The sequence below is a fragment of the Oncorhynchus mykiss genome, chromosome 23 (assembly GCF_013265735.2).
Source record: "Oncorhynchus mykiss isolate Arlee chromosome 23, USDA_OmykA_1.1, whole genome shotgun sequence".
Lineage (NCBI taxonomy): Eukaryota > Metazoa > Chordata > Actinopteri > Salmoniformes > Salmonidae > Oncorhynchus > Oncorhynchus mykiss.
In genome coordinates, this window is record NC_048587.1 from 42,512,356 (window position 1) to 42,529,473 (window position 17,118).

At 42.6% G+C, this 17,118-nt stretch overlaps 1 protein-coding gene across 2 annotated transcripts in view; it reads right to left on the reverse strand.

Moving 5' to 3' along the window:
* cep131 (centrosomal protein 131) overlaps positions 1–17,118 on the reverse strand; it is a 49,457-nt gene that overhangs the window by 16,564 nt on the left and 15,775 nt on the right. The window contains exons 6-19 of one of the 2 annotated variants that reach the window (XM_021581058.2): positions 12,910–13,014; positions 12,493–12,675; positions 12,031–12,154; positions 7,342–7,455; positions 5,771–6,005; positions 5,488–5,588; positions 5,108–5,287; positions 4,542–4,733; positions 4,059–4,193; positions 3,666–3,791; positions 3,419–3,535; positions 3,064–3,093; positions 2,364–2,466; positions 1,854–2,055 (exon numbers count right to left, since the gene is read on the reverse strand). In XM_021581058.2, the coding sequence (XP_021436733.1) occupies positions 1,854–2,055; positions 2,364–2,466; positions 3,064–3,093; positions 3,419–3,535; positions 3,666–3,791; positions 4,059–4,193; positions 4,542–4,733; positions 5,108–5,287; positions 5,488–5,588; positions 5,771–6,005; positions 7,342–7,455; positions 12,031–12,154; positions 12,493–12,675; positions 12,910–13,014 (1,947 nt within the window). The remainder of the gene's footprint in view (positions 1–1,853; positions 2,056–2,363; positions 2,467–3,063; positions 3,094–3,418; positions 3,536–3,665; positions 3,792–4,058; positions 4,194–4,541; positions 4,734–5,107; positions 5,288–5,487; positions 5,589–5,770; positions 6,006–7,341; positions 7,456–12,030; positions 12,155–12,492; positions 12,676–12,909; positions 13,015–17,118) is intronic. The other variant, XM_021581059.2, reaches the window with a different exon arrangement.

The following is a 17,118-nucleotide window of genomic DNA, read 5'->3' on the forward strand; positions in this document are numbered from 1 at the left end:
ACATGTAGGTATGTAGACAGATTCCTGTTTACAACCTGGTGCTACGGATTACTTCTGTCTAATGCACTTAGATCGAGATGGTGGATAGCCTGGCGGTAAAACGGTGAATAAGAAAAAAGCTAATATTATTTTTATGAGCTACTGTCAATCATTTGGCTATAGTAAGCAGCCTGGCAAGGCACACATTAGCCAAACAACTTATTAGGAGCTATCTTTATGGCTAGCATCACCTAGCTAACATTAGCTGGATAGCTAGCTAGTGACATCAAAAGTGGATGAAGACATGGATAGGTGAAATGTCAACACAGGTGCAACACGGCAGTGCTACAGTAGCAGCAAGTGTAGTCCTATGGGACACTAACAAGCTAGCTAGCTATAGTATAGGTAACTGTACGGTGAAGCTAACCCATATGAAGTAGCAAAGTTCATATATATCTCAGTGAGTAAATCACTTCTTTACCAGTACTAACGCAACTGCACCGTTTTCAGATAATTCGTTTATCAGAGAAACAGTTGAATGGTAGCTAGCATAGTTAAAGGTACTCTTGCGCTTGAAACAACTTTGGAACCAATTATTCACAGTTGTTAAGTTACCGGTAGCTTGCTACCTGGCTAGCTAGTTTTATTGGTCAAGGGAATAGGTTAGCTAGTATCTAGCATCGCCGGTAAAACTCCAGTAAATTCTGTATTAATCTTTGATTAGCTATCTATTAGCTAAGCTACCCTGACCTTGGCGTTTGGTTTGTTTACAAATTGCAGAGTGCTGTGCAAGAGAAAGTGTGGGCTGCGCACATGGAGGAAGTTGGAGATGTGCATGTCATATTAATCAATATTTTTAAGGAGCCATACATAATAGTTTGGCAGGTGGAACTAAACAAGCATTTCCGCACTAGGACAGGAATTAGGTCAAAATAGTGGCAGCAACATCCTCTGGAGGGGAACTTTAATCAATGATACGCTCCAATTGGGTTGTGACGGTCATGGAATTTTGGATGGCGGTAATTGACCAGCCAAATGACCACAGTCAACGTAATAACCATTAAAATACACATTTTCACCTCCCCTCCTGACAGCGATATAAATAATGAATAAAATGGGTGTCCCCATTCAGGTCAATTATGTTATAATGGGTGGAATGGCGGCAGAGAGGAAACGGTAAAGAGTGAGGAAGTGACGAATCTGTCTACAAAGTGAGGAATTTTTGTATGAAGGTCAATGATCGTGTCGAATTTTGTTGCTAATTTGCTACCTAATGCTTATTTAAATCGAATTTAAGTTTTCTAATGGTTAGGTTTGTGGGGTTTCCTGATGGGGTTACTTGATTTGAAAATGGGGTCAGTCACTGGCCTACATCCCAAATGGCTATTCCCTATTCCGCACGACTTTTGATTAGGTCAGAAGGAGTGCACTATATAGGGTGCCATTTAGGACTCAAGCACGGCCTTCCTGGCGCTTTCATTGTTATCCAGTCCTTCACTCTTATCACTACAGAGCAGGCAGTGTGACCACACCACACAGCAGCTCCACAAAACGACACTAGGACATGTGGGAAAGAACAGACTGGTGGAAATAAGGCCATCTGTACAACGCGCTCACACACAGGCAGCATGCACACGCGGGCGCTCACAAAGAAAGACATCTCTCCACCACACGTACTCTAATGAATTCAGCTTCTGAAAGACAACCACATTGGTTAAGTATCTATCTATATGGGAGGTTTGGTGATACATTACTTATAAACCTACTTCCTGTCCATTATTTGGGATTTCATGTCTTGCCTTTACACTGCCAGTGTTATCGTAGTGTGAATGTGTGTGAGCTCACGTGCGTGCATATATGGTGTGCATACAAACCTCTGCTTGGCCAGTTCCCTCTCTCTCTGACACTGCTCGTCCCGGTCTCTCTCCAACTGTTGTCGTAGCTCTTCAGTCTGGCAAACATAGCGTTGGGCTGCCCTCTCGTCTGCCTGCAGCAGCTCAGCCTCATGAAGGACCCGCAGCTTTTTCAGCTCTTGCTTGTGTTTACAGATCAGCTTCTGGATCTCTGGCTCCAGACCTGGCACAAAGCAAAGAGGAAGAACAAGAACGAAAAGTACAAGAGAGAGAGGAGAGAAAGAGAAACATCAGTTAACACAGAAATAATCACAGCAGAATTGTTACACTGCAAACAAAGTAATTATTGTAATTGTGAAGAGATAAACATTTGAGCTCTATGCATGTACTTCTCAGAAGTGAAATTAAGTTGACCCTAGACACTGAACTTGGGTATTTTTCTCCCTAATAGGATTTAGTGGAGGTTAGCGTAGGGTAAGCAGATCCTAGCTCCTGCCTTCGAGGCAGCTTCAAATGAGGCCCTCCTCTCACCTTTCACAGTGATCTCTTTTATCTTCTTGGTCTTCTCGTCGATCCACTTCTCCCTGCGGACCTTCTCTGTGGCACTCATCAACTCTTTCAGCTTCTTGATCTCCTGAGGATGAAGAGGGGCGGGTTAGAGGTTAGGGTTGAATGTCAAAAAGTAAATCTTCCTTTGGAAAGAAGTTACTACAGTGACTGGGAGGGACACGGTAGCGACACCATGTCTGTCACATCTTCCATGACAAAAGGTGCCTCAAAAAACCATCAAGGGTAATTTCTGTAGGCAAAAGATTAGGCTACATCCCAGGTGACCAAGAATAGATGAGAGTGTAGTGATCATAGACATACATATATTCATATTAAAATGTTTATATACATCATTGGTATTGATATGCAAACAGGAATGGTTTGAGAGGCTACATTCCACATGAGGGAAATGGTATGAAAGAATAGGGTTTAAGTGTTTTAATGGGCGAAGACAAACAGACAAGGGCTGAGAGAACACATGGTGTAAGGTTAGTCAGCTGCCTAGGACAGGGGTTTAAAAACTGTTACAACACCAAGTCTACAGACAAACAGAGGCAGACTGTACCGGAATAAACTCACATGCATATATAGAGTCCTGACAGGAGAAAGGACAAATGAACAAAATGAATGAAAGAAAGAAGAGCAAGACGGGAGTGATGAGTGGGTTAGGGAAAAAGGTTACCTCGCACAAGGGACCCAGAATTTGCCACACCTAGAGCCAGAAGAAAATGAGAAACAGACAGGACAGAGGAGGAAAGGAGGAGGAAAGAGAAAAAAAACAGAGTGATTAAAAAGCAACAATAGTAGAAGCAAGCAAAGCAGGCAAACACATAATGGCAAGGCGACAAGGCATAAGCAGAGAGAAGTCGCTAGCAGCAGAAGAGACTGTTAAACCACAAACATACATAAAACACAAATACTGATCTCCTCCACCTCCTCTAAGCCATAGTGGTGGATGGCTCAAGTCTGCATCCTAGTGGCCAGGACAGAGGATGGCAGATGTCAGTACTGTAAGAAGTGTGTGTGTCACCCCTTACCAGTTCATGCTGCTCCTGCATCTGGCCGATCTTCTTAGTGTATTTCTGATCCACTAGTTTGAGCTCTCCCACCACTCCCTCACAACGCTCACTCAGAGCCTTCTTATCGTCTATTAGCTGCACAAACAGAGAGAAAAATAGAGTCATATGAGAGATAGAGGCGCTAACGGCATTTCAGTTCAAAGGAGAGAGTGATGGCGTAGCCTTGGATTTTGGATAAGAGTAAGGGGGTCGTGTGTGTGTGTACCTGGTCTATAAAGGTGAGGTGTCTCTGGATGGTGGCTTCATACTGCTCCTTCTGCAGAGTGAAGTTCCTGCTCAATTCCTTCTCTGTCTCCTTCACATGCCTCACTGTCAACTCCCTCTGCTGGGTCTGGGACAGAGAGAGAGGGGTGGAGAATGGGCGAGAGAGACAGATGGGACAGCTTAGCATGTGAACACTATAGACCAGGGATAGGCAACAGGTGGCCTAGCGATTCAATTTGGCCACCCAAAGTTGTCTTAGTAACAACAAATTGAGATGGGGTAAAGCTATGACATCTTTAATTAATAAGTGTTCCCCTGTGAAAAAGAAAACATCACATATGGCTGTGAGATGGATCTTGTGATGCAATACAGTGAATGTTATTCACGTTCTCACCAGAGCGGTCTGCAGCATGTTGACAGTGCGCCTCTTCTCCTCCAGCTCCAACTTCAGTCTCATCATGGAGCCAGTGACCTCAGCAGCCGTGGCCGAGGCCTGCTCTATTCCCGCAAGCTCCTCTTCTGACAACATCTAGAGACAGACAGAGACAGAGCTCACACACTGCAACACACACCGTCCAACTCACTAACATCTAACTATTTTAGCAACACCTGATTGCAATCACCCTTTCAGCTCAAGATCTAACCTAAAACATTATCTACCTAACCCTATATGGTGGGGTAAATTAAATGCTCAAGTCACATGTCTAGATTGGAGAGGTGTATATAATAAAAGTCACATCGGAAGAACTAAATACCCCTCATTATCAGCATTGAGAGGTTGTTGGTCTAGGTCAGAAATTAAGGCAAGCCCAGCACTTGCAAACCCTTATTTTATTAACAATGTCGGGACAATGGCATTGAGCGAATCTCCCCTAACCTCTTTGTGTGACCCTGAGGTGACAGATCGAGGTCTCTCCTGTTCAGACTTCTCCATCTCATCCAGGAAGCTCATGATGCTCTGTAGTTTGGCCTCAGAGAGGAGAGCGCCCCCGTCTGGCAGCACAGGGGTATGGACCAGCTGACCATGACGCTCCAGGTTATCAGTGGTCAGGGAGTTAGAGTCTCCATCCTGATAGAATATAAATAATACAAACATGTTATCAGTGGTCAGGGAGGAAAGGGAGAGAATGTGAGAGAAGGGAGAGCAGGGAGAGAATGTATGTGACGACTTGGGTTTGCACCACAGGGGTCTCCTGTACGTCCCAAGACTGTGTTAGCTGATTAAAAAATGAAAGGCTAAAGGTAGAGTAGACATCAAGTAGTTTAAATCTATTGCATTACAAGGCATTGCAAAGAGCTGAGGTGAATCAAGGTGTGAAACAGAACTGGACAGATAAAAGCGATATGGTTAGAAACCAGATACAAGTAGCTTCAGATCTGCTAAAGAGAGTGAACAAGGGCAGAGGGAAGGGTACAAGTTTGTGAAATGTAGTGCAGCCTTACCTCATCTATCCAGGAGTACTTCTCCTTGTGGTAGCTCTTGGGTTCAGACAGCCTCTCTGGTTCTTCCTCTAGGAGCTTCAGAGTGTCCAGCAGGTCGTTCAGGGTGGTCTTAGACTGGGCTCTGCTCGATGGCGCCCCCTGGCGCTGGTCCTCCACACTCACTGACCGCTGCAGAATCTCCTGTTATACAGAGAAGAACAAATACAGCGCCAGGACATGGATGATATTAAATCAGCCTGAATGCACTGGTTTTGTAGACGATATACAGATCAGTAAGTCAGGTTTAAGAATGAGACAATGCATAAACAAATGGGAAAATTCCAAAGAACAGATCTCATACTGTTATGGTAAATTTAGAGCTAGAATCAATGGTTTGTTACCTGAGAGCATTGAGAGTCTCTGCGATTGGACAGTGCAGGGGACAGCGGTCTCAAGTTGGTGACGTCATCCAGGTCAGTCACAACGTTCACATTGTTAGAGTCTGCAGGCAAAGGAAAAACATGAGGGCAACATCTATATGCAACTATATGTGCTTAGAGGTAGGGGTATTTTAGCTGGCAATGGAGAAAGGAAATGCACACTGCACACTAATTTACATTACATCCATGACTGCACTAGGCTTGACAGGGAAAGTTGCCATTAGAGGCTCAGGGAGAGACTGACCTGTGTTCTGGGCCTTGACGTCAGAGCCAGTGGGGGACATAGGGTTCCTGTTGCAGGTGGATGTGGGGCTCTTGTTGCTGGGGGAGGAGGTGGTGGTCTTGTTGCTGGTGGAGGAGGTGGTGGTCTTGGTCGGTTTCTTATGGCCCACCTTGCCACTGTGTCTCAGGGTCTCCATCTCCTCTTGGGCCAAGGCCTGTATCTCAGCAGCCCTCTGGGCTCTCTTCTGCTGCAGCTCCTACAACACAGCAGGAGGGGGCGACATTAGGCAGGCAGGGTCACGGAGAAAGAGACCAGGGAACTAGGGTGAAGTTGCCCCTAGACGCTGATCTTGGCCCAGTTTAGCATTTTTCCCAGTAACGATAAAGGTTAAGGGAAGCGGATCTTAAATCTGTACCTATGGGAAACTTCACCCCGGAGCAGAAACTAGCCTTGTTCCAGATCTGTTTGTGCCATTTTGCCATCTCCATGTCACTAATTGTCAAACATTACAAGTAGTTGGCTTAGAGAGCAGGAACGTATCTTATAAAAAACAATCAATCATAATCACTAGTTAATTACACATGGTTGATGATATTACTAGATATTATCTAGCGTGTTCTGTGTTGCATATAATCTAACTGAGCATACAAGTATCTAAGTACGCACTTTCGTGCGTTTTGCCAGCAGCTCTTCGTTGTGCGTCAAGCATTGCGCCGTTTATGACTTCAAACCTATCAACTCCCGAGATGAGGCTGGTGTGACCGAAGTGAAATGGCTAGCTAGTTAGCGCGCGCTAATAGCGTTTCAAACTTCACTCGCTCTGAGCCTTGGGGTGGTTGTTTCCCTTGCTCTGCATGGGTAACGCTGCTTCGATGTGGTGGCTGTTGTCGTTGTGTTCCTGGTTCGAGCCCAGGGAGGAGCGAGGAGAGGGACGGAAGCTATACAGTTACACTGGCAACATTAAAGAGCCTATAAGAACATCCAACAGTCAAAGGTTAATGAAATTCAAATGGTATAGAGGGAAATAGTCCTATAATAACTACAACCTAAAACTTCTTACCTGGGAATATTGAAGACTCAAGTTAAAAGGAACCACCAGCTTTCATATGTTCATGTTCTGAGCAAGGAACTGAAACGTTAGCTTTCTTACATAGCACATATTTCACTTTTACGTTCTTCTCCAACACTGTTTTTGCATTATTTAAACCAAATTGAACATGTTTCATTATCTACTTGAGGCTAAATTGATTTTATTTATGTATTATATTGAGTTAAAATAAGTGTTAATTCAGTATTGTTGTAATTGTCATTATTACAAATACATTTTTTGTAAATTATTATTTAAAATCGGCAGCTTAAATCAGTATCGCCTTTTTTGGTCCTCAAATAAATCGGTATCGAAAAATTATAATCGGTCGACCTCTAGTTGAGGGAGTGGGATCGAACAAAGAAGAGACCACTGTGTTATGACTCAGGTACAATAAGAGAGGTTTACTGTAGGAAGTTCAGCTATAGTTCAACTATACATTCAGAAATAATTCAGTCATCCTGTATACCGTCGCTGAGGCTGTGTAAATATTCCTCTATAATACCTGAATGGCTGCGACGCGGGCAAGACGAGCCTTCTCCTCACGAATCCTTTTCCGGTCCTCCTCCTTCTTCTGCACCTCTGGAGACTTCTCCTCCTCTGCTCTCTGTTCTCGTTCCTTCCCACGGTAAACACAAAAAGGTTGTGGGTTCAATTCCCACTGGGATTATATGCAGTGCTTTCAGAAAGTATTCACACCCCTTTAATTTTTTCCCAAATGTTGTGTTACAGCCTGAATTAAATATCTATTAAATTGAGATTGTGTCACTGAACTACACACAATACCCCATAATGTCAAAGTGGAGTTTTGTTTGTAGAACATTTTAGAAAAAACATTAAAGCTGAAATGCTTTGAGTCAATAAGTATGGCAAGCCTAAATATGTTCAGGACTAAAAATATGCTTAACAAATCACATAATAATTTGCATGGACTCATTCCGTGTTCAATAACAGAGGATGACATGGTAGTTATTAAAAAAATCATGTCTGTACCCCACAACTACATTTATCTGTAAGGTCCCTCAGTCGAGAATTTCAAGCACTGTTTGGTAGAAGTGTATAAAAAAATATTTAAAAAAAAGAAGCAGACTCTAAAATATCCATTTGAGCATGGTGAAGTTATTAATTAGGCTTTGAGTAGTGACATCCAGTCACTACAACGATACTCAGTTGCCGGAGAGGAAGGGAACTGCTCAGGGGTTTTCACCATGAGGCCAATGGTGACTTTAAACAGTTAAGAGTTTAATGGCTGTGATAAGAGAAAAATGACCTAGTTACTCCACCTAGGTTACTAACCTAAATGAGAGTGAAAAGAAAAGAAGCCTGTACAGAATAAAAATATTCAAAAAACATGCATCCTGTTTGCAACAAGGCACTTAAATAACCCTGCAAAAATAATTGGTTTACAAATGTCCTTTTTGTCCTGAACACAAAGTGTTATGTTTGGGGGAACCTTTGTCATTATCGGGTATTGTGTGTAGATGGGTGAGAAAAAACAGATATTTAATCCACTTTGAATTCAGGCTGTAACAACACAATGTGGATTAAGTCAAGGGGTATGAACTCTTTCTGAAGGCATTGCACACTGTATCCACTGCACCAGAAGTCACTTTGGATAAAAGTGTCTGCCATGTAGCATATACAGTGCCAGTCAAAAGTTTGGACACACCTACTCATTCAAGGGTTTTTCTTTATTTTTTTTTACCTTGTAGAATAATAGTGAGGCATTAGAACTATGAAACAACACATATGGAATCATGTAGTAACCAAAAAAGTGTGCCTTGACAGATTTGCACACTCTTGGCATTCTCTCAACCAGCTTCATGGGGTTGTCACCTGAAATGCATTTCAATTAACAGGTGTGGCTTGCTAAAAGTTCATTTGTGGAATTTATTTCCTTCTTAGTGTGTTTGAGCCAATCAGTTGTGTTGTGACAAGGTAGGGGTGGTATACAGAAGATAGCCCTATTTGGTTAAAGACCAAGTTCATATTATGGCAAGAACAGCTCAAATAAGCTAAGAAAAACAACAGTACATCATTACGTTAAAGACATGAAGGTCAGTCAATTTGGGAAAACTTAAACGTTGAGCGTTTCTTCAAGTGTACTCACAAAAACCATCAAGCGCTATGATTAAATTGATTCTTGTGAGGACCACCACAGGAAAGGAAGACCAAGAGTTACCTCTGCTGCAAAGGACAAGTTCATTAGAGTTAACTGCACCTCAGATTGCAGCCCAGATCAATGCTTCACAGAGAACAAGTTTTAATTTATTTTATTTCACCTTTATTTAGCCAGGTAAGCTAGTTGAGAACAAGTTCTAATTTACAACTGCCACCTGGCCAAGAATAAAGCAAAGCAGTTCGACACATACAACAGAGTTACACATGGATTAAACAAAGCATAGTCAATAATACAGTTGAAGAAAATTTATATACAGTGTGTGCAAATGAGGTTAGAAAAGGGAGGTAAGGCAATAAATAGGCCAGGAGAGTTGTATGGCACTGAAGCTCGTCTGGAGGTTAGTTAATACAGTGTCCAAAGAAGGGCCAGAAGTATACAGAATGGTGTCGTCTGCGTAGCGGTGGATCAGAGAAGAGAATAGAACCCTGTGGCACCCCCATAGAGACTGCCAGAGGTCCAGACAACAGTCGCTCCGATTTGACACTGAACACTGTCAGAGAAGTAGTTGGTGAACCAGGCGAGGCAGTCATTTGAGAAACCAAGGCTGTTGAGTCTGCAGATAAGAATGATGTGTTTGACAGAGTTGAAAGTCTTGGCCAGGTCGATGAATACGGCTGGACAGTAATGTCTCATCGATGGCAGTTATGATATCGTTTAGGACCTTAAGCGTGGCTGAGGTGCACCCATTACCAGCTCTGAAACCAGATTGCATAGCGGAGAAGGTTCAGTGGGATTCGAAATGGTCGGTAATCTGTTTGTTAACTTGGCTTTCGAAGACCTTAGAAAGGCAGGGTAGGATAGATATAGGTCTTTAGCAGTTTGGGTCTAGAGTGTCTCCCCCTTTGAAGAGGGGAAGACCTCGGCAGCTTTCCAATCTTTGGGAATCTCAGACGATACAAAAGAGGTTGAACAGTCTAGTGATAGGGGTTGCAACAATTTCGGCAGATCATTTTAGAAAGAGAGGGTCCAGATTGTCTAGCCCGGCTGATTTGTAGGGGTCCAGATTTTGCAGCTCTTTCAGAACATCAGCTATCTGGATTTAGGTGAAGGAGAAATGATGGGGGCTTGGGCTGGTTGCTGTGGAGGGTGCCGGGCAGTTGACCAGGGAAGGGTTAGCCAGGTGGAAAGCATGGCCAGCCGTAGAGAAATGCTTATTGAAATTCTCAATTATAGTGGATTTATCGGTTGTAACAGTGTTTTCTAGCCGCAGTGCAGTGGGCAGCTGGGAGGAGGTGCTCTTATTCTCGATGGACTTTATAGTGTCCCAGATCTTTTTTGAGTTTGTACTACAGAATGCAAATTTCTGTTCGAAAAAGCTAGCCTTAGCTTTCCTAACTGCCTGTGCATATTGGTTCCTAACTTCCCTGAGAAGTTACATATCACGCGGGATATTCGAATCTAATGCAGAACGCCACAGGATGTTTTTGTGCTGGTCAAGGGCTGACAGGTCTGGAGTGAACCAAGGGCTCTATCGATTCCTGGTTCTACATTTTTTTAATGGAGCATGCTTATTTAAGATGGTGAGGAAGGCACTTTTAAAGAATAACCAGGCATCCTCTACTGACGGGATGAGGTCAATGTCATTCCAGAATACCCCGGCCAGGTCGATTAGAAAGGCCTGTTCGCTGAAGTGTTTTAGGGAGCGTTTGCCTGCAGACCCAATTGCGGCTGCTGGCAATGAGGCAGTGATCACTGAGATCTTGGTTGAAAACAGCAGAGGTGTATTTGGAGGGTGAGTTAGTTAGGATGGTATCTATGAGGGTGCCCGTGTTAACAGCTTTGGGGTTGTACCTGGTAGGTTCATTGAAAATTTGTGTGAGATTGAGGGCATCAAGCTTAGATTGTAGGATGGCCGGGGTGTTAAGCATGTCCCAGTTTAGGTCACCTAGCAGCACGAGCTCAGAGGATAGATGGGGGCAATCAATTCACACATGGCGTCCAGGGCACAGCTGGGGGCAGAGGGTGGTCTATTGCAAGCGGCAACGGTGAGAGACTTGTTTCTGGAAAGGTGAATTTTTAGAAGTAGAAGCTTGAATTGTTTTGGTACAGACACATCTCAACATCAACTGTGCAGAGGAGACTGCATGAATCAAGCCTTCATGGTCGAATTGCTGGCAAGAAAATACTGCTAAAGGACACCAACAAGAAGAAGAGATGTGCTTGGGCCAAGAAACACGAGCAATAGACATTAGACAGGTGGAAATCTGTTCTTTGGTCTGATGAGTCCAAATTTGAGATTTTTGGTTCCAACCGCTGTGTCTTTGTGAGACGCAGAGTAGGCAAACGGATGATCTCTGCAAGTGTAGTTCCCACCGTGAAGCATAGAGGAGGTGCGATGGTGCTTTGCTGGCACACTTAACAAGCATGGCTACCACAGCATTCTGCAGCGATACCCCATCCCATCTGGTTTGCGCTTAGTGGGACTATCATTTGTTTTTCAACAGGACAATGTCCCAACACACCTCCAGGCTGTGTAAGGGCTATTTGACCAAGAATGAGAGAGATGGAGTGCTGCATCAGATGACCTATCCTCCACAGTCATCCGACCTCAACCCAATTGAGATGGTTTGGGATGAGTTGGACCGCAGAATGAAGGAAAAGCAGCCAACAAGAGCTCAGCATATGTGAGAACTCCTTCCAGACTGTTGGAAAAGCATTTCAGGTGAAGCTGGTTGAGAGAATGCCAAGAGTGTGCAAAGCTGTCGTCAAGGCAAAGGGTGGCTACTTTGAAGAATCTCAAATATAACATTTATGAACACTTTTTTGGTTACTACATGATTCCATGTGTTATTTCATACAATGTAGAATATAGTAAAAATAAATAAAAACCGTTGAATGAGTAGGTGTGTCCAAACTTTAGACTGGTACTGTATGTTACCTTATTAGGACATTAATTCTCTGGACGCAGTGCTAGTGACGATGGATTCAGTGGATTAAACCACAATGGCCTAGTAGTATTGTGCCGTGGTGATCAACTCAGCTAAACAGAGATCAGGCAGACCAGACGTTTACCTTCTTCTTGGTGGTGAGGATGCGTCTGAGGGCAGCCTGGCTGGCATGCTGTGACTGTCTCCTGGTGTGGAGTCTATACCACCGCTGGATGGTCACCGCTGCCTGGTTCACCTGCTGGATGAACCTACAGACACAACAACAAAGAGGTCAAAGGTTAGGACTAGGATGAGCAATATGCTCAAAAAGAATTCACCACAAATCAATACAAGGAGCTAGAAGGACGGAGAATGACTTAAAGAATTGTGACTGCATCCCACTTTTCCCCAAAAAATGTTGCACTTGCACAAACCATCATGGATTTAAAAGCAAAGGATTGGTGTAAGCTTTGGCTGGAGGGAGTTTCCACCATTGTCCAATCCATGAGAGAGAACGTGCAAGGCCACTACTAAAGAACTTTGCTAGAGAAAACATTACAACACAAGAGCATTGATTCCCAAGGTGCCTTGCTGAGTGAACTCTGACCTCTCGGCCTCCTCCTCTGTGACCTCTCTCCTGCGGGGCAGGCTGGGGGAGCCTCTGGGGCTACGCTGGCCAGCATTGTTGTTAGATGTAGAGGAGGACGAGGAGAAGTTCTTCTGGGACTTGGTGGTCAGAGAGCTGCTCTCCAGGGGTCCCTCGTCATTCACTGTGGCTTTCAGGATGTTACTGAGCACACAGAAAGAGAGAGAGACATGAACATTAACTTAGTATCAATCAAATGTATTTATAAAGACTTTTTACATCAGCAGTTGTCACCAAGTGCTTTCACATACTTCTTATCAATAGTATCTAAACAGCACAAACCTTTGAAGTACTAATACATACAGTATTTATGTTTACTTTATGCTGAAAAAGACTAAATGATAAACAATGAAATGATTTAAGGTATTATTGACTCACTTGAAGGAGGGTTTCTGGTTGGAGCTCTTGGGGGTGAGGGGTTTGTCAGAGTAGTTGTTATGCAAGATGGTTGTGACAGAGTTCCCCACAGCTCCCTTGTTGCTCCTAAAATATCCGGGGCAAAATGTCACTGCACACCCTTAGAGTGTCAACCCTGATTGACAAACTATCATAACAAGTCATGGCAAAGTTGGGAAGACCGGAGAACAGTTAAGATTTTGCTTAGTATGAAAATAATATTTGAGGTAGTTTCTTAATATTTTTATACAAACATACATACATATCTTTGCTACCACTTTACACTGCAATGACGTTTAGGACATACTAGTTGTTTACAATTCAACCGATAGTGGTGGAAGTAAAATGTCACTCGTGTTTCACACTGTCTTCAAAAAAGGTAAACATGAGAGGTCATTAAGAAATGTTATGATTTGAAACAGATATTGGGATGAAAATACACAAAATATATTTTCATTTGATCTTTTAGGCAGGTAAAATGACAAAACTATAGCCAAAATTACTATATTTACTATATTTTATACTAAGAATTACTTATCTTAGTTGTACTGGCAAACTTGATGTAAAGAAGTTACATGTTATATAATTATGTGAATATGTCTAAATACCATAGATTTTTAGGTAAGGGGTTAATTGTAACAAATGTTATAATTAACCCCCATTACAAATCTGAGTGTAATCGGAGTCTTGAGAAGAAAAAAACAATACAACAATAATGATTGTCATCACCTATACCAATCAAAACACCTCTTCTGGGTAATTATTTTTTTTTATTTGTATTTTTTACGCCAAATACAAAACATACAGAGGCACACAAACGACTAAATCTCCTCTGCCCAGACCCACATGCTCACACACACCCCCATCCCTTGTGCCCGCACTGTTTGCCACATGGCCTGAACCTACACCATTTTGTTTCTCTCCTTAGCCCACGTACTTAAAATATTTCAGTAATAAATCATTAGATTTATCCACTGTGTTAATGATGGCAGAATGATTGATTAACCAATCAATACATTTTTCTAGATGAGAAGACAATCATCCAACCCGTTGGGTCTCTCACTACCCCCACATGCCATGTCTTGAAATAAGCAAACAGACCTCTTCTTAATGATGAAAATGTTACATGACGAGACAAATGAGGAATGTTTACGCAGTTTAATAATCAAGAAAGAGGCATCAAGAATATTTCAAATTGGGCCTGATTATAAATGTATTTTTCAATACAATTTTATTTATGAATTTAAGGTACATCTCACTAACCAACCATTAGCACATTGAATGACAGCTTTGTACGTTATTTCTAATTTGAGTTTAGTTTTTACTTTGTGGGGGGGGTCACTCCATGCCCTCAGTGAGTCAGGAGAGAGACGACACGAGCTTCTCAGTCAGAGCTATCAATATTAACAAGTAGACATTATCATAATAATTCACCTCCAAGTACACATAAGTCTCTTACTGTTGAGATGGTGTGATAAATCCTTCAACCCTCAGACATGTTATACAGGTCTTCAGAAACATACCCGTCATATCCATACCAACCAACCAACCATACAGGATTTGAATTGGATTTTTTATAATATAAAATATATTTAAAACATCATTAACTGAAAAAATTACTAAAATTACTCGCATTACTAAAAAAATTGACTTTAGCCTTTTCATTTATTGAAATATCAGTCAATGTTGCGCAAGAGAGAACTCAAACAGTAAGCTATTTTGGCAATTTAATGAAATTTACTTTTGGGAAAGCTTAATGCATGGGCTGCCTATGTATTCTAACATCTTCAAATTGCTCATCAGAATTCAGTAAGAATGAAGCACGCCGTGGCATCGGCGTTGCATGTTCTGTTAAGCTGAATTACCATTAACTTAATGTGATTTCTGGCATTCTGAGCACCATGGGTGGACACCCTAAATTGGAACGGAAATGGCGCCACACCAAACTGGAAGACTTCTGACTAGCTTGGAAAAACAGTACCGTGCAGTATCGAAGAGCCCTACTGCTGCTCGATCATCCTATTTTTCCAATTTAATTGAGGAAAATAAGAACAATCCGAAATTCCTTTTTGATACTGTCGCAAAGCTAACTAAAAAGCAGCATTCCCCAAGAAAGGATGGCTTTCATTTCAGCAGTAATAAAAATTCATGAACTTCTTTGATTAAAATATCATGATTATTAGAAAGCAAATTACGGACTCCTCTTTAAATCTGCGTATTCCTTCAAAGCTCAGTTGTCCTGAGTCTGCACAACTCTGCCAGGACCTAGGATCAAGAGAGACACGCAAGTGTTTTAGTACTATATCTCTTGACACAATGATGAAAATAATCATGGCCTGTAAATCTTCAAGCTGCATACTGGACCCTATTCCAACTAAACTACTGAAAGAGCTGGTTCCTGTGCTTGGCCCTCCTATGTTGAACATAATAAACGGCTCTCTATCCACCGGATGTGTACCAAACTCACTAAAAGTGGCAGTAATAAAGCCTCTCTTGAAAAAGCCAAACCTTGACCCAGAAAATATTTAAAAAACTATCAGCCTATATCGAATCTTCCATTCCTCACAAAATGTTTTGAAAATGCTGTTGCGCAGCAACTCACTGCCTTCCTGTAGACAAACAATGTATGCAAAATGCTTCAGTCTGGTTTTAGACCCCATCATAGCACTTGTGACTGCACTTGTGAAGGTGGTAAATTACCTTTTAATGGCATCAGACCGAGGCTCTGCATCTGTCCTCGTGCTCCTAGACCTTAGTGCTGCTTTTGATACCATCGATCACCACATTCTTTTGGAGAGATTGGAAACCCAAATTGGTCTACAGGGACAAGTTCTGGCCTGGTTTAGATCTTATCTGTCGGAAATATATCAGTTTGTCTCTGTGAATGGTTTGTCCTCTGACAAATCAACTGTAAATTTCGGTGTTCCTCAAGGTTCCGTTTTAGGACCACTATTGTTTTCACTATATATTTTACCTCTTGGGGATGTCATTCGAAAACACAATGTTAACTTTCACTGCTATGCGGATGACACACAGCTGTACATTTCAATGAAACATGGTGAAGCCCCAAAATTGCCCTCGCTAGAAGCATGCGTTTCAGACATAAGTGGATGGCTGCAAACTTTCTACTTTTAAACTCGGACAAAACAGAGATGCTTGTTCTAGGTCCCAAGAAACAAAGAGATTTCTGTTGAATCTGACAATTAATCTTTATGGTTGTACAGTCGTCTCAAATAAAACTGTGAAGGACCTTGGCGTTACTCTGGACCCTGATCTCTCTTTTGAAGAACATATCAAGACTGTTTCAAGGACAGCTTTTTTTCCATCTACATAACATTGCAAAAATCAGAAACTTTGTCCAAAAATGATGCAGAAAAATGTATCCATGGTTTTGTCACTTCTAGGTTAGACTACTGCAATGCTCTACTTTCCCGGCTACCCGGATAAAGCCCTAAATAAACTTCAGTTAGTGCTAAATACGGCTGCTAGAATCCTGACTAGAACCCCAAAAATGTATCATATTACTCCAGTGCTAGCCTCGCTACACTGGCTTCCTGTCAAGGCAAGGGCTGATTTCACGGTTTTACTGCTAACCCACAAAGCATTACATGGGCTTGCTCCTACCTATCTCTCTGATTTGGTCCTGCTGTACATACCTACCTACACGTACGCTACGGTCACAAGACGCAGGCCTCCTAATTATCCCTAGAATTTCTAAGCAAACAGCTGGAGGCAGGGCTTTCTCCTATAGAGCTCCATTTTTATGGAATGGTCTGCCTACCCATGTGAGAGACGCAAACTCGGTCTCAACCTTTAAGTCTTTACTGAAGACGCATCTCTTCAGTGGGTCATATGATTGAGTGTAGTCTGGCCCAGGAGTGTGAAGGTGAACGGAAAGGCTCTGGAGCAACGAACCGCCCTTGCTGTCTCTGCCTGTCCGGTTCCCCTCTTTCCACTGCGATTCTCTGCCTCTAACCCTATTACAGGGGCTGAGTCACTGGCTTACTCGGGCTCTTTCATACCGTCCCTAGGAGGGTGTGTCACTTGAGTGGGTTGAGTCACTGATGTGATCTTCCTGTATGGGTTGGCACCCCCCCTTGGGTTGTGCCGTGGCGGAGATCTTTGTGTTGAAGATATCCCTCTAGTGGTGTGGGGGCTGTGCTTTGGCAAAGTGGGTGGGGTTATATCCTT